The sequence below is a fragment of the Glycine max genome, chromosome 20 (assembly GCF_000004515.6).
Source record: "Glycine max cultivar Williams 82 chromosome 20, Glycine_max_v4.0, whole genome shotgun sequence".
NCBI lineage: Eukaryota > Viridiplantae > Streptophyta > Magnoliopsida > Fabales > Fabaceae > Glycine > Glycine max.
The window spans coordinates 44,101,532-44,122,586 of NC_038256.2; the positions used below are offsets into that span (position 1 = coordinate 44,101,532).

At 29.3% G+C, this 21,055-nt stretch overlaps 2 protein-coding genes and 1 pseudogene across 11 annotated transcripts; 1 reads left to right on the plus strand and 2 right to left on the minus strand.

The window, feature by feature from the left end:
• Positions 1 to 4,600: 4,600 nt before the first annotated feature.
• LOC100794809 (uncharacterized) lies at positions 4,601 to 8,223 on the minus strand. Its single transcript, XM_003556312.5, has 2 exons — positions 7,695 to 8,223; positions 4,601 to 5,038 (listed from the first exon to the last, which is right to left on the minus strand). Exons 1-2 carry the CDS (start codon positions 8,109 to 8,111, stop codon positions 4,883 to 4,885), a joined length of 573 nt encoding a protein of 190 aa, XP_003556360.1. The 5' UTR covers positions 8,112 to 8,223; the 3' UTR covers positions 4,601 to 4,882.
• A 796-nt stretch (positions 8,224 to 9,019) lies between these two features.
• Positions 9,020 to 11,803, minus strand: LOC100527862 (uncharacterized). 10 transcript variants are annotated; one of them, XM_041013037.1, is made up of 3 exons: positions 11,731 to 11,794; positions 11,306 to 11,378; positions 9,020 to 9,963 (listed from the first exon to the last, which is right to left on the minus strand). In XM_041013037.1, the coding sequence occupies exons 2-3, from the start codon at positions 11,335 to 11,337 to the stop codon at positions 9,402 to 9,404; spliced, it is 594 nt and encodes a 197-aa protein (XP_040868971.1). In that variant the 5' UTR covers positions 11,338 to 11,378; positions 11,731 to 11,794; the 3' UTR covers positions 9,020 to 9,401. The 10 variants fall into 10 exon arrangements, with proteins under 10 accessions (XP_040868971.1, XP_006605319.1, XP_025983053.1 ...); XM_006605256.3 differs by having other exon boundaries at positions 9,020 to 9,966; XM_026127268.2 differs by having other exon boundaries at positions 9,020 to 9,966; positions 11,279 to 11,378.
• On the plus strand, positions 11,740 to 15,866 carry LOC100777444 (protein SIEVE ELEMENT OCCLUSION B-like; annotated as a pseudogene).
• Positions 15,867 to 21,055: the final 5,189 nt, after the last annotated feature.

Genomic DNA, 21,055 nt, shown 5'->3' on the forward strand with positions numbered 1-21,055 from the left:
TCGAATCAATATGTATTGATGAAAACACGTTCAACAAAAAACGCAACAATCAAACAACTCAACCCGCGCAAAAAAAGTTGAACTAAAAAATAAAAGAAGAAAGAAGAGTGTTAACAAATACATACTAACAAGGTGAATTCATGTGCAACAAAAAGTTGGGTTCACGTCCAATTAGAGGGGAAAAAAAAGGAAGAGCCTTAAAATATTTTCATGTTGAAAATGGTGTCATGTCTTTTATGGAGTTAAGAGAAAGAAGATAAGAATATTTTAGACATAAATTTTCATTAAAAGTCATGTAACCAGCATGTGTCTACTTTCTGTTAAATTATTAAACGATGTTTATGGAGGAGGGAGTTTGAGTGTAATGTGAACTAAATAATTAAGAAATTTTTTTGTAAGGTATAAAAAGGAGGGGGTCAGGTGCAATTTAAAAAAGCACAAGGGGTCGAGTGTGAGGAAGAAGTGATTATATTTTATACATAAATTTTTATTAAAAGTTATATCATGAACATGTGCCTATTTTTTGTTAAATTATTAAACGGTATAATTAGAAGAGAAGGGGTTTGAGTGTAATATGAGTTAAACAATTAAAGAATTTTTTGTAGGATACAGCAAAAGATGAGTGTCAGGTGCAATTAAAAAAAAAACACAGGAGATATGAGTATAATTTAGTCTATTTTTAATAAATGTCTTTTAGATTCTATGAAATTAAAAAAAAAAATCTTTATTCAAATATCTAGCCAAAGGTTTTTAATTTTTTTTATCAATATTATTTTAATAAAATACTTACAAATTAAAATAATTTTATGTTTAAATTTTAAAGTATATATTTTTATTATCAGTGAAATGATTTTAAAAAGCTAAATTATAATTTTATCAAATATATACTTGTAAATATAAATATAATACTTAAAAAAATTGTTAGTTTAAATTATATATCTTACTTTCGGGAGTCCTATCCCTTCAACTACAATTATGAATGGCATGAATCATGATAAGTGAAATAAAAGTGAAAAAAAAAGAAAGACAGAAAGTTTAAAAAAATATAAACATTTTTTAGATTATCATTTAATTAATTAAAAAAATTATTATGTGCGGTAACATTTTTAATTTGTATAATACTTTAAAATTTATATTTAAAGTAATTTCTAATTATTTGATAATGTATTTTTTAATAATATCAAAATTAAACTCAAAGTGAAAAGCTAAATAGTTAATATGAAAGTATTTATTTTTATTTAATTTTTTATAACAATAACCATTTTTTGTTTTGTTTTGCTCATTAACATAAAAAATCATTAATTGCACAACTTGTGTCCCTCCATAATTACAGATAATATCCACATCAAATAACCACTTGTGTTGCAGCACGTGATAATAGACAGTTATCACATGCGGAGACCCTTGCTGCACATGGAAAGATACAATCTAATGAAAACATGTATACCAAAAGCGTTTTACATAGGACCCATTAATCTCCTTTCGAAATTCCTCCAGAATACCTCAAACTCCTTTCCACGTAATAAAAATTATCCTGATATGCATTTGGTTATCGTGAAAATTATAGTTACTTTTTTTAAATGAAATCTATTTTCAAATTAATAAATAAATTTTCACTAAATAATTATATTAAATAAATGTTTAAAGATGAGATATAAAATTCATTTTTGATTATGAATTTTTTTTAATTAAATAAATAAGTTCATAATTTTTAACTTATCAAAGAATTGTTTAATATCTAATGTATACAATAATTATAATTTTGATAAATATATTAATTTTTATTATAATAATATAGTACTTTATAGGATGATTAGTAAGAAAATTTCATAAAAGTGTTTTTAATTTAAAGATTATTTTTATAATAATTTCAATTTCGATAGTAATTCTAAAAGTAATAAGAGGTCAAGATTGAAAAAAATAAAATTTTGAGAAGAAACGAAGATTTGAAAGATAAATGGCTTAAAAAGATGCATTAAAGTAAAAAAAAAAATATGAATTTATAAAAGATGATAATTGAATACATACACGATGATATATTGAACCTCCTCTAGTCATCAATGATAGTTTTGAAAAAATTAAGTGATAGTGTTTAATCCCCTTGAAAATTGGTAGTCGTCCGTTTTATTTATAGACTCTTAATACTAACAAACAAATTGTATGATTTTAACAAGTGTATAACAATATTATTAAATACATTGATCTAATATTATTTGATGTCTTCATGTAACTTCTTCCTAACCGCTACCACTAATATTTTTTATTTTTGAAACATCTTGCTTCTGAGTATTTTCCAGTTCTAATCATAGTAACTCCCTTCGACGATACATTTAACTTCTCAAATTTTAGTTCACATTTTGATCGATTTTGAATGGATTCTTCTACTCTTTTTAAAACAAATTCATTGAAATTATATAGAAATTCTATAACTTAGCTATATTTTACATAAAAGAGGTAACAATATTATAACTTTATACATGGCCGGTTTACAACAACTGTTGAGATTAATTTTATACATTATTAGTGTAATTATGTAAATAGTTTTATATTATTAATCAATTAAAAATTATGATTGTACATATATGATATTTAAGATAATTATTATAAATATTAATAAATTTATTATATATGATAAATTAATATTAATGTAAGTTCTATAACTTAACCACATTTTACATAATAGATGTAACAACATTATAACTATATACATGGTTTACAATCATCCATGAGTTTAGTTTTATATATTATTAGTGTAATTATGTAAATAATTTTACATTAGTAATCAATTAAAAATTATAATAGCACATATATGATATTTAAAATAATTATTATAAATATTAATAAATTTATTATATATGATAAATTAAGATTGACGTAAGTTTTCCTAATTTTCACCGGTGAATTTTAATCGATCTCTGTTGGGGCACGTTGTCTCTTCTTTCCAAAAAAAATAATAATAAACATTATTTATAAAAAAAATTAAAGTAAATATTTAATGAATAAAAATTTTAAAGTATTTTTATGATTTTTTTAAAATGTAATAATGCCTTGAGATTTTTTCTTGACGAATTGAATAGAAGATTTAGAACTAACCTTAGCAAACTAGTTAAGCTCTAATTCGTTGTCAATATCACAAGGATTTACAATAAAGTAGTATTTACATATGAACTAAAATGGTTGGTACGAAGAGGTTAATATATCTTCGATCACTATCATATTTAGTTCGGAAATCTATTTTTTTTTATAAAAAAAGTCAATATCTAGCTAGTATATATACCATACAGACTTATTCACTGCAAATTTGTTAAAGGGTTTCGAAATTTGGTGGAAATAAAATTTTGAAGAAAAAGGAAAGAGAGAATTTTTTTTTAAAATTAAGATATTTATGTAATATTTATAAAGAAATATAATATTAAATATATAATAATATATTATATTTTTCATTTTAAAAAATCAAATTAATATATATTTATTGAAAATTAAAATTTTACTCCATATACTGTAATAAATTAGCATTGAAAAGTATAAAAAGCATTTTTAAAAATGTGATACAACACATTTGAGCTGGGAACAATTTCTTTTTATTATTATTATCATGGGCAGGAAAAATGTTAAATAAACATGCTATAGACCAATAAGAAATTAACGTGTGTTCTAGTGATCAACTAACTCAAAAGTTCCCAATTTATGCAAAACCAATCCCTTTTTATTTTTGTGAAAATGTAAAATCAAAAACATTTAAATTCTCTATAGTGAAATAATAGAATATTTTCCAACATTTTAAAGACAGTTTAAATAGTAAATATAGATACAATTTGCCCACCATAAATAAATCTTTACGAATAAGCATATGTTAAATTAAAGGTAGTGTCTGTTTAGAAACAATTTAATTATAAAGGGATCCACACTACCTTTGTTTAACAAAGTGAATTAAAATATAAATTTCACTTATTTTAGTGATAATTTCATTCTGTCTTTACTTTCTTTTTCCGCAAACGAAGGGATCTGAGTTGCTTAGGTCATAAACTAAATTTGCTGATTACGTCACAGACTCACAGTACCAATTCTGTTACTGCGTTCCCATGGACTAATTGATGGATTAAATAATAAATAATACACATGTCTCACGCTGCCACTACGCGACAAACAACTCATTATTTTATGGTGCTTTTCAATTAAAACCATCCCAACCTAACATATTTTTAGGCTTCAGTAATAGAAATCAACTTACGGATTAACTTAATCCGTAAAAGACTTACGGATCAACTTGATCCGTAAGTCTTAAAAATTAACTTACAGATCAACTTGATTCGTAAGGAATATTTCTGTCTTTTTATGATTAGTGTTGGGTGTACCAACAATAATACTGGATGCACCTAGCAACACTCTAAATCCAGAAAGAGTCCCACCAAAAAAATGCATCACTGAATCTGAACACCTAAATTGGATGGTTTATCCACACAAGAATTACTTTTTCCGTACATGTGGAAACAAGAAAATGTATGAGAATCAAGTTTGTGCGTGAACTTGATTTCTAATATTGTAAGTAATTAATTTAATCTTTATTTTATATTGTGATATATCTAATCCAAGTCAAACATAAATTATGATAGAATATGTATTGTCTATAATAAATTAGATTATTACAGGTCATTGGTTGCAACCTATGTGCCACAAATTTGTAGGGAAGATAACGAGTAAATCACGTTATGGTGCCTTGGTACTTGAACAGAAAGTTGTAATGATAGCAATGTACAGAGGAAGTGAATGATGAAAGAAGAGAGAAATGAAGAAGGATGATGAGTTATTTGTATAAAATGCAATTCAATATATCTATATCAATCCCACAAAAAAGGTTGGTTTTCATGCACTAGACTCATCATCAATAATTTTGTTGAGGACGCTTCATTTTGAGAAGATGGGAGAGTCCTGCAATAACATGTAAACGACTATTTGGGACACCAGTCTTTGCAAGGGCCTTTCCATTGTTGTCAAGAAGCACAAAGCAAGGAACATAGCTAACATCATAATTAAGGAGCTGCAATTCGAAGATTTAAAAACAAGTCAGCAAGAAATTATAATGAACAAAGTGTATTCTCCTGAGGTTAAACAAATAAATATCATATCCAATTATTCGTATACAACAGTATCCTCAAGCTATAAAAGATAGCAAAACCAATTTCATTGAAGATCATGCGAGAATATCGAGAAGCAATAGCGTGAATTATTTCCAAAGGAAATCCACGAAACTAGATTTCAAGTTCCACATCATTTCCAGAAATAGAAAAGGATAAAGTATTCAAAGAAAACTTTCAAGTCCATCCTAAATTCGGACCTCTACAATTTCCATCAAGTATGGGATAAAGGCCTCAAATCTCTTAAATCTACAATGTATTTGATCTTAAATTAAAAATTGATGCTCTTCCCATACCCCTCCAAAAAATTGATGTTCCTTACCAGAACCATCATCTCAGGTTTCGCATAGAAATATCTCAAAATGGATCCCATTCATATCAAAAGTGGATGCATTGAAGAACAGAGATATTAATATGGACCTAGAATGTAATATTTTGAACTTTTGAGCTGAAGAGTGATCGTAGGATGGGATGGTACTCTCTGTTTGGGTAAAATGCCAGCATTGCCCATTTGTCAATTTTTAATAGCATGTGCTAACAAATGAGATTGTCCAAGGTATAATCCGACAGTTGAAAAGGTAAGGTTAAATATGGAAGCAGCATTTGTTACAATGCACGCTGTACATAATCCAAGGCAAGATAGCAGGTTAAGCCAATTTAAGCAGCAGCTAGAGTGTAAAGAATATTAGCAGGGTTTGCATGTAAAGGTAATTCTGAAAGAATGAATAAAAAAGCCAAAAAGTAATCGCATGAAGAGTCAAGAATGCAATACTTCTTGAGAGGGATATATTGAGGATCACATTTAAAAAAAAAAAATTGCGAAACAGGCCTGCATCTAAAAGAGGAGTAGAAAAAAAGGCTTGCAGCAGGGGACTGACATAGCGAGGTCCAATGGCTTAGTCAGGTCTGCCCAAACGTGGTTCAGCATACTTACTCTAGGAGATAACATGAATAATTATTATATTAAGCTTTGCTAAGTCCCCTTGTCCCATTTATTTCTTTCTAATGACCAAACTTTGATATTTAATCTTGTACACTTGAGTTAAAGAAACAAAACAATATAAAATAACTTTCACAAAGCAACAAAGCGATAAGGTAGGATACACCAAGCCAAAATCCATCATAATCCAATGACAAGTAAACCCAATTTCCATAGCAGAAACAAATGACACTGGTAATAAACAAATATGTTAAACAATGTAAAAGAAGTCAGACCCTGAACAAACAAAACAAAAAATATCACACAAAAAGGAAAAATAAACAGAAAGGCAGTTTATATGAAGTTATCCATTTCCATAGCACGAGTTTGTATCAAAAGTTCTTCCTTGATTTAGGCATATGGTGGAAAACCTGATATGTCACCACCATTGAGCTAAAATATCACCTACTATGATAATGCATGAGAAATGGGAATTAGGGCCTGTTTGAATAAATGTCTCAACAAGCACTTATCTAAAAACTTATTTTTAACTTACGCATAAGCTAATTTTTAGCTCATGGAGAAACTTATTTAATTTTTATTCTCTTATAATTGTTTCTGAAGAAGTTTATCCAAACAAGTTCTTAATTATAAACTACTTGTTGGGTTTCTGTTTGAGCATAATATATACAAGTACTCTTAGAATTTTAGGGTTTGGACCTAACTCAACATTACAAAACCGACTTGTAAGGTGAGAATTTTTCCTCACTTATATACTTTAATTTGGTCATATCAATAGTTGATGTGAAATCTCCAACAAGTACTGTTCATGCTATTGTAGCGTTGCTGCATGGGTATTTAGCAAGTTTATGTTTCATGTCTGTATGGCAAACGAGTAATTGACTTAAAAGGGAAAGCAACATGATTTTGTCCTTGCCACTTTATGCAAATTAATTCATATGACTAGAATTTATTTATTCCAACAGATAGAATTTGTTCTCATTAACGGGGTTTAATTGCTGTAATTGGGAAGAGTTTGCTTCTTCCAAACTTTATTAGGTTATGTTTTATTTTGCCTAGTTGCTTGTTGTCCATCCTTTTCTGTCTATATCACTTCTGTGTTGCTAAATGGCTATTATCCTACAACGATTCAGAATCACAAATAAAGTTAATCAGTAACAGTCACAACATCACTTGTAGACAAAATGTCCCTAGGATTTTTACTAAGCCCGAGGAAAAACTTACATAAGCAGAACCCATGTGAGTATAATTTTCTATCTATTGGAACAACTAAGGAACATTTTCTTCCTTTCTACAACTAATGTATGGAGAGTAGAAATCAGTGAGTTACAATCAAACTTCTTGAAGGTACTATATCAGATTAGATTTCTCCAAAGATAGTATTTGAAGAAGAAAGGCAGGTGTGAAATGTCAAATGAGTGAGTAAGAAAAAGCTGTTAGAATGGGAGCAAAAAACAATCTTTATTTGAATGAATAGGCTCAGATGAGCATAAAGAAAAGATATTAGAGAATGATGCAAAAGTATGATTCTCTTGTCACAATGTGCAGTCCAAAATGAATGAATCCAAGAGTAATCTCAATTCCTATTGTTAAGGTCAAATAAGTGAAAAATAAGATACCTCAGGTAGCCAATTGGGGTTCTCAGCATCAGCCATGACAATGTTGAGCCAATTAGAGTTCCTGGTTTCGACTTCGGAGACAAATTTGAGCAAGGAATTGCAGAGCCTACACTTGGGGGAGTAGAACTCCACCAAAGTCGCCTCCTTCCCGCTGGCCAGAGCCGACGCAAACGCTCTCTGCTCTGCCTCCGACGACGACGCTGCCGCTGGACTCGTTTTCTTCTTCCGACTCGAAAAAGAGCTCGCAAAATTGAAAGCGATTAAGCCAACGTTTTGGAGTGACTTGAATAGCCATGGACCCTCAAAATTGCAGGGACTAGGGTTAGAGTTAGAGTTATGGTTTGCATCATTCCATGGCCATTTTAGGCAAAACGCAGGTTGCTTGGGGTTAGCATTAGGGTTAGGAATCAAATCCATTTCGTTTCCGGCAACAGGGACAGCATCAAATGGATCAAATACTACAACGTCAGATGACACATCTACAGACTACAGCTACACTACCTAGAGACTTACTCAATTGTAATTATTTTAAGCTTTTACTTTTAATTCAAACTACCATCTTATCTTTTTTTTTTTTGTGAATAACTAACATTTTAACTCTTAGAAGGGTAAATATTTTTTTTATATAATTATTTAATTATACAAATAAAATATTTTAATACTCAATTAACCTATTAAAGAACCATTTCAAAAAATATTTTGATATCAAATTAAATCTTTAAAATGTTCAATTGATGTAACCTATTAAAGTATATTTTTATATGGATTCAAATGTTCATTTAGTCAACATTATAATACAATCTAAAATAATTGTTTTGGAAGTTTTCCCCCCAAGAATTTTAGTGCTAAGCTGGATAATTCGTGCTCTCTTTGATTATTTTCCTGCTTGGCGCATGGAGAAGCGTTTCAAGCAATAAATTTGAATGGAAGTTTATAATGTGGAATATTTGGGAAAGGAGGCCATGGTCTTAAATATTTAATACACTAATAGCAAATTTGAATACTTATAGAGCTGTTTTAGCTTGAAAATATTCAGTTAAGAACCCTTTTAGTTTAACAATCTGCAACAAAATGTCCTCGTATCTGTTACTAAAATATTATATGGATTAAGAAACAACAGAGAAAATAAACAAATCTGTAACAGCAACAAGGTCAACAACGCTGCCAATACTTCAAAACAATCCTAATACGACAAACATGCAACAAAAGGCGAATTCTTTTCTTGGATCATCATAATTCATAGGCGTAAACATACTGGTCTACAGTTTGCAAATTACAATCAACAGCCCTCCTAAGCTTCCTATCAACCATTATGTTAAACAAGATTAAAAAGTCAAGCTTTCTACTAAACCATTAACAGAAGAATGCATATTACACATACGCACATATTGATTTCACTAGTGTATCCCGTACACAAGCCAGAAATCACAGTTCTAAAAGGAAGGCAGACAGAGTTATCATTAATTACAAGAACTGACTTCATATGGAAAATATTTCATCTATTTCAGAAGACAAGGCAACAAAGAAAATGTAGCTAAATATCCGGAGTTGAAATTGGTCCCAGATTTCACTAGTGTATCCCGTACACAAGCCGGAAATCACAGTTCTAAAAGGAAGGCAGACAGAGTTATCATTAATTACAAGAACTGACTTCATATGGAAAATATTTCATCCATTTCAGAAGACAAGGCAACAAAGAAAATGTAGCTAAATATCCGGAGTTGAAATTGGTCCCAGATAATCCCCTTCCAAACTGACCAATGCCTGAAATTCCCTTTCTGCTTCCATCCACTTTGTACCTATCACCGAGAAGCGGACCGTGACATCTTTTCCAATCTTTGACATTTTGTCATTCATGAAGCATGCGTTTTCGCCAGGAACATATCGGTAATCAGGCATCTTCAAATTTGAGAGATAGACATTCTCAATTGGACCACATCTCATGAAAACTCCATGCTTCAGAACCTTGTGGACAACACCCTCTAATATCTCACCCTTGAAAAACTTGAAGGTGATGACATTAAAAACCACAGGGAAGAGCACATCCCCAGTATGTTGTCTGACCTTTCCTTCCCCTATTTTCTCCAGTGTGGTCACTGCAAGAAAGTATCCCAGATCTTTGGTGGCCTTCTTCACAGCAAAGTCACTCAGAAGGCGGACAATGATTGCCCTATGAAGCATCAGACCTTCCGGTTGCAGATTTTCAGCAGCGATGATGACATTCCAGTGCAGCTGGACTTTGAGAAACATTGTTTGTTTCTTCCTGGTACTTCTGCCATAAAATAAAATGATATTAGAGTGCCATTATATATATCTAATTCAAAAGCACAAGTATTCTTCAAATTAAAAGTCTGCAGTACATGCTAATTAAACTGATGGATATCAAAATTTTGATCCTCGGAGAGTAATGTCAGAAAATCACCAAAATCATTATTGTACTAGGAGATCAGAGTTATGACACTAACAACCATTCATATACAAATAAAAATGTAAGCTTTTCTAGTTTATAACTTCTAAAATAAAGACACACATGTTCCAACTTACTACATGATATGTGTGGCTAGACACAACATTTTATAATTGATGTCCTTTAAATTCTACCATACGAATTTTATCCAGCAAGGTGCAAAACCATATTTGATCAACTTGATATATATATATATATATATATATATATATATATTCTCAAAGCTGTTGACTTGTAACCACAACTACAGCTGCAATAATAAGATATGTTGACTTGAGCAGCTGCTGGAAAATGCCCGAAGTTAATTGACTGAAATCCAAATAATGACCATATGCAGTTGCTGGAAGCCCTTTTAGTTCACAACCTTTCAATTAAAGACACACATGTTTCTACTTGCTACATAAAACCTGATTAGATACAAAAGTTTTCTACTTCATGACCTTTGAACTATAAAACGATAATACAATTTTTTTTCCATAAAGTACAAAGATCATTACCATATACTTCATCAAAAATACATTCCCAAAGCTCTTAACTTGTAACTATGACTACGGTTGCAATAATGGTGATATGATTACTGAAGAAACTGCTGGAAAATGCCCAAAAGTTGTTTTGACACAAATCAAAATAACAACCATGTGCAGTTGCTATAACCAAATCATGGTCATCAATTATGATGCCATTCTTTCAAATATAACAATGCAAACCCTCCAATGATAGGAGCCTCGTGCACTTGACGACAACTGCTTTTATTGGCAGATGCATAGGGGTCTGACTCAAGGTACAGGCAACTCAGTGTTGACATAAAGCCACCAAAGCAGAGGGGTCTAAATACCAGCAAAAAATCATTCAAAAGAAGAATATAAAATGAAAAAGTGCGTTCAGAGCAGCAAAATAATACACTATTTAGCAAACATACACACACAGGCAAATGTTGAAAAGTCATGTGCATCTGTTTGCTTCCACTTGGTAATTAAAATTTACATGAGCAAATTTGACATTAAGTGATGTGCCTCTGTTTGTTTTCACTTGGTAATTACAATTTACATGTACAAATTTGAGACAACCTACAGATTTGAGTGTTTGTTTATCCATTTTTTTTTTTTAAGAAACCAACTTTGCTAAGAGAGACAAGTCAACCCACACGGCCACACCCACACTCCCTATCTTGATCATAGACCCCTAAAGAGGAAGAGCAACAATCTGCTACAGCACTACTGCAGGAACAAGAAAACAAATATATATAAGTTCCATTCTTTTTCTTCACACCTTAAACATGAACAGGTGTCTTATTTATACCAGAAACAATGACAAAGAACTATTGCTAACATGACATTAAAAACAAGTAACTAAGATATTCAACACCAGACCCAAAAATATTAAAATTAGATATTCTACAAACAAAAACCTTGGTTTTGGGATTTTATAAAACCTAATCCGAAACGAAAGCCGTTCTTACAGAAGAATAACAAGAGGTTCGCACAAGCAAAACTAAAAGGGTTTAATTAATAGGGGAAAGAGAATCGCTGAGGAAGAAGAAAACATAAATGCATAGCTGAGAGGCATTACCTTAGGATGATGAGTAGCGAAGCGAAAACAAGAGTGAGTCAGTGACAGTGAGGAACGAAACGACAACAATAAAGAAGGGTGTGACCGGGATTTAGTTTAGTGCGAGTGGCTCGCCTCTACTTCTCTACGCTTCACCCTTCGATGTCTGACACGTGTGTCACAGAAAACTGAAATCATCTCGCCAATATTATGAGTTAGGCTATCACTAGTATCACACATTTTAAAATAATAATAATTTTACATAATCTAGTAAGTAATTCTTTTATATATATATTTTACATAAAGAAACTAATTTATATTTATTTTCAATTATAAATATTTTAAAAATAATTAATTTTAGGATAAATTATTCAAAGTAACTTTTAATTTTAATTAGATCTTTTAGTTTTTATTTTATTTTTATGTGTGCACCAAATATATTCTTAATTACATACTTAAAAAAATTAGTTATTATTGATTTTATTATTTTAAAAATTTTAAACAAAGGTATCAAAAAGTTATTGTTTTAAAAAAGTTATTCTTTACAAAAAATTATAACAAGTAGATTCCATATAATATTGCTATTTTATTTTTTCAAATTAAGCATGATTTAATAAATATTTTATTCTTAAAAATACTAATTTATGAATGACATTAATTAAATGCCCATATAACTCAATTTAAGTATACATAGTATATATGTGTATTAATATAATCATGAATATTGTTTATTTGACTCGATCACCTCAATAATAATGAAACTTGTAACACCGATAAATTCTACAACCTTATCTCGAATATTATCCTTTGGATAATTCACATCGATTTTCTCAATTATTTTTAATTTCTACCTTATGACATTATCATATTCGATAATACAAATAACATCATTAAATAATATCAATCTTTTAATTTGAAGTCCCTTGTATTTTTAAAAGAGCATCATATATAAGAAAAGCTATATGCCTATGAGTCAATATCTTATCTTTTATTTAACAAGGGTAGCTAACTTCTAAACTTTTTAATCGTTTTATAGAGTCAATCCCCGATTTCCACAGCCAGTGCCAAACCAGAATTCCCTACACTGAAGCTGATTTCTTGCCAGGTTAATATTTTTTTATGTACATGTTACGGGATTGGTGTGTCTAGTATATAATTGGACATATAAAAAACGGTGACACAGATGATATCCAGACGTAGTGCTGCGTATTGCGTACAGCAAACAACAATGTGGATCCTTCAACACCTGGGATGCGAAGGCACTGATAGCCATATATAGCTGCTTTGTCTTTGGAGTACGGGAGTTTCGTTCACCTTACTCAGTTTCAAACAAACGACGTGCTCGGAAACTCGCTGAGGCAGCTGAATCAAGTCCAGAGAAGGAATGCCTCTGCTGTTGGCGAACTTGTCACGTACATAGTGCAAGTGTTTCAACACATCAACGTATGCTGCTGATGGCTATGATCCAGAGGACGTGCCTGACTTGACAGAAGCCTTCCAAGCCATCCTTGTTGTTGTATAATGGTCAATTGCTGCCACCGTTGCTTCCACCGGCAACCTCATTGGTTTATGGTAAGTTATTTGTTTAGACCACATGTATCTTTAATGAAAAATAATTTGAATGAGCCGGGTATGATTATTATAGGTGACAAAATGAAACAACTTCATATATTGTAATCTAACATATCATGTGAAACACTTCTCAATCTGCCAAACCAATGCCACTGACTCTGGAATTATGTATGTGTCATAAAATGTGAAATTTATGAACAAGTGGATTCATTGAATAAAAAATAAGGCTCAGATTATCTCAGTCAGCAAAATGTGCTGCTCATCCCATTATATAACTTAAATTGTTTGTTTTTACAGGAACTATAAATTATCAGAATATACATTCAGGCTTTCCACTGCTGTTAACAAGTTGGCAACTCATCTTACAAACGTCAAAGAGCAAATAGGTTGATAAATTAATTGCTTCCTGTTCTTTCAAACCAATTAAGAGCCATACTTCTATACTAAGAGTTTGTCTTTATTTGTTGCAGCCAATGTACGAGATTACATTACCATCCAGAACGTCTTTGAGAGGCCTAAAGATATTGTGGATCTTTTGAAGGCTCTGATCTACCCCCAACAAAAGGGAGCTGAGAATCCCAAGATATTTGAAGGGACCAACCTAGTTACAAGGGTTAGTTAGTTTTGTAGGACCTCAGTCCAACTATAATTTTTATGTATGAATAAAAAATTGTTTCAAAATAATATTTACGAGGAACAACAAAATCTAGAAATGAATTAATGATAATATAAAACTAATTTTATAAAATTAATATTTTTTTTTCATTTTTTTATTACTTCTTCATGGTCGGTAGGATGACAATTATTTAGAAATGGAGGGAATAATTTTTGTTATACTGGGTGTGTTGGAATTAGAGATGGAGATAGACACAGTTGAGTGATTAACTGATTATGTTGTGTTTTTGAAATTTATGTCCTAAACAGGGCATCGAACATGTGTTCTGGCAGAAACATGTGTTGCTCTTCATCTCGGGTCTCGACAGCATTGAAGATGAGATTTCGCTTTTGAATTCAACGTATGAAAGATTGCAAGAAGATCCAAAAGAAGCAAAAGGCTTCAAGAAAAGAAGATTTCAAGATATTGTGGATCTCCATTGTGGTTGAGTGGAGCCAGGGTAGTAGGGAACAGTTCAAAGCTTTGAAGAGTGGCATCAAGTTTTATGCGGTGGAATACTTCTTTGAGTTACCGGGGCTCAAGATAATAAAAGATACAGAAAGACTGAATTATGAGATTCAGCCTATTGCCCCGTTGTTCAGCTCTAAAGGTACCCTATTGAATGAAAATGCCCTGGAAGTGATCTTTGAATGGGGCATAGAGGCCTTCCCTTTCAGGAAAGTTGATGGTGATGAACTTACTCTGAAATGGAAGTGGCTTTGGGATTTAATCCTAAAAGCAACACCTGTACTACAGGTACTCTACAATTTTTCAACTTTCTTCTTAAATAATTATTTTTCTCTATTGGCTTAAAAAGACACTCAACTAACTTAGTGCTTATAATTTCCAATTAGTGTTGAGATACATATTTTAAGACTTCAATTTTCATAAATTGTGATAGTGTATCAATCAATTAAAAATTATTTTATATATATATATATATATATATATATATATATTTTAATAATTTCTGTAAAAATAAACAATTTTATAATTCATAATAATGTGTTTGGGTTATAATGTACAAAAAATTTGTCTTTTTTGATATATAAAAAGATATATTTCAATAAAATAAAATATTTTGAGTTACTGTGACGTTAATATAGAATATATATTTTGTTGATGGTGAATTTTTGCCGAATTTTATCTACAAAATTTAAATGACAGATTTTATTTAAAGGAATGAAGTCCTTAAATAAACATTTCTTTATATGTTGTAAAATTAAAATTAGTTAATTTTTTGAAGACAAAAAAGGTATAGTGATTGACTTATGTATGAAATATTTAATCTTACAAGGTGAATCAGGTGAAGGAGAACAGATACATCTTTATCTATGGAGGTGCCAACAATACGTGGGTCCAGAACTTCACACACGAGCTGTCAAAGATAAAAATGAACGAGAATATCCAACGTGCAGATATCATAATAGAGAACTATGAACTGGGGAAGGGGAAGGGTGAACTCAACAACAGTGTTCCAAGTTTCTGGATTGGCGTATCGCACCAAGAGGCAGTGGACTGTGAGATTCAGAAGATTGTAAAGTGCTTATTCTGCCTCAAAAGGGACCCACAAGGGTGGGCCATTCTCAGCAAAGGGCACAACATTAAGCATCTCTGTCATGGCCAGGCTGTTTATCAGATCGTGGCTGAGTTTCAAAACTGGAAAGAGAGAGTGTTCGATAGAGAAGGGTTTGACATTGCCTTCAAAGAGTACTATATATGATGCCAAGGAGAAAGAGATATCTCACGTGTGGCCGTGTCATGGAGGTGTCTTCTGTTAAGTATAAGTGTTGTCATCGTGATGATGCTTTGAACTGTTGAGTTTGAGTGTCTGATTGTTCAAGTGGAAGGAAGGAGGAGTATCTGCCTTAGTTTGCTTTTGTTGAGCTTTTTGATTTGTTTACTATGCATCGTGTGATATGATATATAAACCACCTGGTTTGCCCCTTCAATGGGTAGACATAGCTAGAAGAAGAGTTTATCTTTTGTATGTCACTCTTTCGTTGAATTTCTTGATTGAATAAAGTTATATAGTTTATGCTTCCGCAAAAGTTGAACAACTCTATTTCTATTTAGTTTGTTCCTTGTTACTTTTGCTGCATTCACTTCTCACTTCTCTTTGGTATTTGATTAGATTCAAGTGAAGTGTAACTCTATTAGGTTCTCATTCTTTAACTATTTTTTTCTTATTAGTTAATTAAAAAAATTGTTAAAAACTATAAAATTAGGTAAATGATTAAATGAGACATCAGACTCATATATTAATTGGAAGTCGAAAAAGTTAACTTATAATTGAAAAATTATCTTATTAAATTATAAATATTTAATAAAAATAAGTTGTTGAGATAACAGAAAAATGGATAATAAAAAAAATAATAAAATCATAATTTATTTTAAAAAAAGATAATTAAGAAAACAAATAAATAAAAATAAAAATGAAAAAAATATAAAAATTAGAAATTAGAAATTATTTTTTAAAAATAAATCTATTTCAAGTAATGTTTCAAAAAACACTAAAAATTATACTGAAATTATTATTAAAAAATTTATTTACCGAGCAGTTAAACTAGTTTTTAAGTTAATAAAAAAAATTAAAATCAACTAAAATATTTTGTCGATCATAGTCTTAACTTGTCAATTTTTTTTATTTTTTATCCATGATAATAAAAAATAATATCAAAGAATTTACACTAACTTACACACTATGCTCAAATTAATTTCTCCAAACAAAGATTTTTAGCTTATTTATAAGTTAATTTTAGCTTATGAAATAATTTATTTATTTATTTTTTAGAAGTATTTTTGTAGAAATTTATCCAACCAGATCCTTAATTTTTTGTGATTTTGAAGAAATTTCAAGTAATAAAAGATAATATGTCCAAAAGGGTGTATTACTAATATTTTTATTAGACTTACTTACGTCTCTCATTCCCCAAATTTAAATCATTGTTATTTTTTATCTCCTAAATTTAAATTTGTTTTCATTAAATTTTAAAATTTTTCTTTTTAGTCTGCTCATATTATTTTTTTGTGGTTCAAATATTCAATTTGTGACAATTTTTTACTGCAAAAAAGACAATTTTTTTATTGAAATTAAGAGACTAAAAAAACAAATTTAATTTTAACGGACTAAAAACAACAATAACATAAATTTAAGAGATAAAAAATATATTTAAATATTTTTTGAATATCCAATACGGGCTTTCTCCATTTCATTTCAATGGACATTTAAGTTTTTTCACACATAAATAAAAGTAATTATTTTAATACAATAACATTTATTAAGGATTAATTTTACTAAAATATGTGTATTCTCTTTCTTATATTTTATAAATGCATCATTAAGTATCTCCAAGGCAATAATAATTTTTAATAGGGACAATATTGAAATAAAAACTTCAATCTTTAATTTATCGAAATAGGAAAGGTTAATCAATATGAAAAAATAGGCTAAAACAACAATCAATATAAAAGGGAGAGAGTAATTTGTATTTCACCCGACACATATAAGTAAAATTTAACTAATTTTTATGTTAATTAAAAGAAAATTAATAACATTTAATTCTTCTTAAAAAATATCATTTAATTTTATTAATCATGTTTAAAATATAATTTTTTATAAAGTATTTTTCTTTAGAATTTGATACAAGAATAAAAATTTGGGTATCAAACCTCTAATAGTGAACTATAATGTGAAGTATATGTTAAATTTGTGTAGTCAAATTGGGTATAAAAAATTGGAATTATTAAATCATCATGATATTAATGTAAAATATATGTTAAATTTGTTGATATTAATCTCTTTCAAAAAATTTCACTAATTTATTTTTAATGAAAATTTTTATTTCAATCATATTTTTTTTATTAATAATAGTAAACTAATGACTTACTCGAAATTTTATTTAAGAAAATAAATAGTAGTCGGACTAATGGTTATTTTACTTTTTAGTTGAAATATATAAAAATTAAAGCAAAAATGAAAAAAATCATATTAAACTATAATGATAATTTTGTAAACTGTTTCATACAAAATTGTTTATATCAATTATTATTTTTCTTTTATTCAATGATAATGATAGAAAAAAACTGTGCAGAGACTTTAATTAAATCCTCGTTTGCTTGACGGTGCTCCCGATTTAGAAATTCTTAGTAAGTAGTGTTTTTTTTTGTAGGCTCTTAGTAAGTAGTTGTGCTATTTGTGTAATCTCCCCCCTCCCCTTCTTTATTTTTCCTTTTCAATGATAATCATTGGAGGAAATATCTGCTTGTCCACAACGATTAGTCATAAACTAATATATCATTTTTGTATGTTTGCTTTAATTTTTAATTGTGCTTTTGTTTTTTGAATTATAGTTTATAATACTGAGCATTTCCATTTTTTTTCATCGTCCTAATCCCTCTAATAATCCTTCATATTTCGTTCCAGTAGAAGCACGTTATGTCAGTTTCTCTACTGCAATCCTTCTCCAGTCGAAGAAAGTCAAGAAACATCAACAATTTCCTAACCATTCCCTTTCCTTTTTAATTTTTCATGCGAATGTAGATAGAAACAAAGCTTCTCAATTTTTTATTTTATTTTTGCAGGCAAAGAAATGAATTTTATTGATATTTGCCCAACACAACGTACAAGGTATACAATGGTGGCTACAAAGCTTCTCAATTGCATACAAACTTTTCTATAATTAGAAAATAATGCAAACAAACTTGAAGAACACGAATAGTATAAAAGATAATCAAACATACTTGTTATAGAATATTTCAATCGTTAACTGGCTACCATAAAGAAAGGGGTTCCTACTAAAGAAAAAGAACGAAGCTTCCTTACAACGAATTAATTTCTTTTTTAGCCTTTCTTATACACAAACAGTCCCTGTCCTGTAACAAATATTTTTCTTTATACTTTGAGACATAAGAGATCGACGAATTACCATAATGCTAAAGCAAGCAGACATATCTCAATGAAGAAAAAAACAACAATAATTGCTACTAAAGTTTGAGTTTATTGACAATCTTTTTTATTTTTATATCCACGCTTCCCACAAATAATTTGTAATTTTAATTTCTGTTATTACCATTTTACTTATAAAGAATTTTTTTTGCTAAATTTTGATTGTGTATTAATTAGTAAATCTATTAGCATTTACATTTACTTCTTATACACATTTCTTATGATTATATATAATTTCTTAAATTAAGTTGATTAAGTAATTTTTAAAATTGAATGTAACTATCCTATGAATGTAGTGTGGGAGGAAGAGATAGGTAGATGATGATTTAGAAGTATTTTTGTAATTGTTTATAAATCTTGATAATTCTCTAGAATTCAACTCGCATAAATTTTTATTTATAAAAAAATTCTTATAAAATCTAAACTTAAGAGTGTGAATGGATTTGAGTTTATATGTGATTCAACATGACCAATTGGTTGAATTTTGTAAATGTTCATGTCGAATTTGACCTATCCTAATTAAGATATGATTATAAATGGAGTTGGTAACTTATTTATTTTTTTTTACTCTAACCCAATCCATATCACATAACTAAATTAATTATTAAATACAAAATTCATTAATTTTTAGCTCACAATTTATTAAATTATTTAATTAAATCACCCATAATTTTGTTTTTCTTTTTTAAGTTGTTATTTTTATCTTTGTCTTGATTTTGTTTATGTCTTCTCATATTAATAATATAATATTTTATTTTAATCTAAAATAAAATATCATATTAACATTTAAATTATTAATTCTATTAGTCAAATATTGTTATAATTTAATCTCTTTTAAATGTATTTAGTCAATGCTTACAAAACTTCAAGCAAAGAAAAATTAATGTTTACAAAAAGTTATTTTTACGAAATAAAAAATATTTAGACACAATTAATGCAACATGTTTGTAATCAAATTGAGTTAGATTGAATTTGTAAAAAAAAAAAAAAACACAAACCCGACCCACCCAATCCTTAAAATTTTGATTGAGCCAGAGTTAAATCCGATCAAATTGATTGTTAATACCCAAAGTTGTTCTGGAACAATTAGGAGATTCTCTAGAAAAAACAATAAATTTAACTTTTGGTGACAACATGCAAATCAATAGTTTTTTCACTTTTGACTAAAAAAAGAAATTTTTTGAGAAAGATAAAAAAAACTAATAAATTTCAAAAAATTTCTTTGATTAAAATATCGATTAGAAGATTTAGTTAGTATAAATTGATATTGATTTAATATCCATAATACAAGCTATTTTAGTATAGTAAGGATACAGATGTATCCACGAGTGAAGATTCATTAATCCAAATTTGTCATTATTTTTGTTTCCTAATGTTCATTTTAGAGTAAATATATAACTGTATTTAGATTTTAAAAAAATATCATACATTGACTTAACATGGTTTCACGGACTACTTGTGGAAGACACTTGAAATGATTACTTGATTAAACAAATAAGCTAATGGGTATTAAGAATTAAATAATAATAATAATTTCAACTTTTCATGGAATCAAAACTAAAAAGATTACAAGAACTAAAATCAAAACTCACTTGTTTAAAAAGGACTAAAAACATTCTTTTTAAGTTATTAATGAGAGTGTAAATAGCCAAACGAAAAAATAGACACGGTTGTATCTGAACTCTAAATAGACATGAGTTAATGTTCTTTAGTACCTGCTTCAATTTTTATGAATAAAAAACTACCTAAAATTTAAAATAAAATTATAACAAAATAAAACAAGAGTATCCAGAAGCAAAAGCTTGATTACGTCCAAATTCACACACACCCACACAAAGAACAGCTTCTATTAAAAAAAAAACAAAAACCAAAGATACAAACAAAAGCAGAGCTTGGAAAAACAATTCATCTTGAAAAAGCAATTATACCCCAGATATTGTACCTCACACTCCTTCAGAATCCTAATCACTCAAGGGTACATTGCAAAATCCCCATCATTGCAACATGTTTCACGCTCATATCACATCCCATTCAGAAGCTACTTTGCATTTTGTCTTTTCCCCGCTCAACTTTCCGTGTCTCTATAAATATGGGAAGCAACAACATCTACATCACAACAAGGAAAGGTCTCCTCTGCTCTCAAACACAAACCTCATTAGATACAAATCACC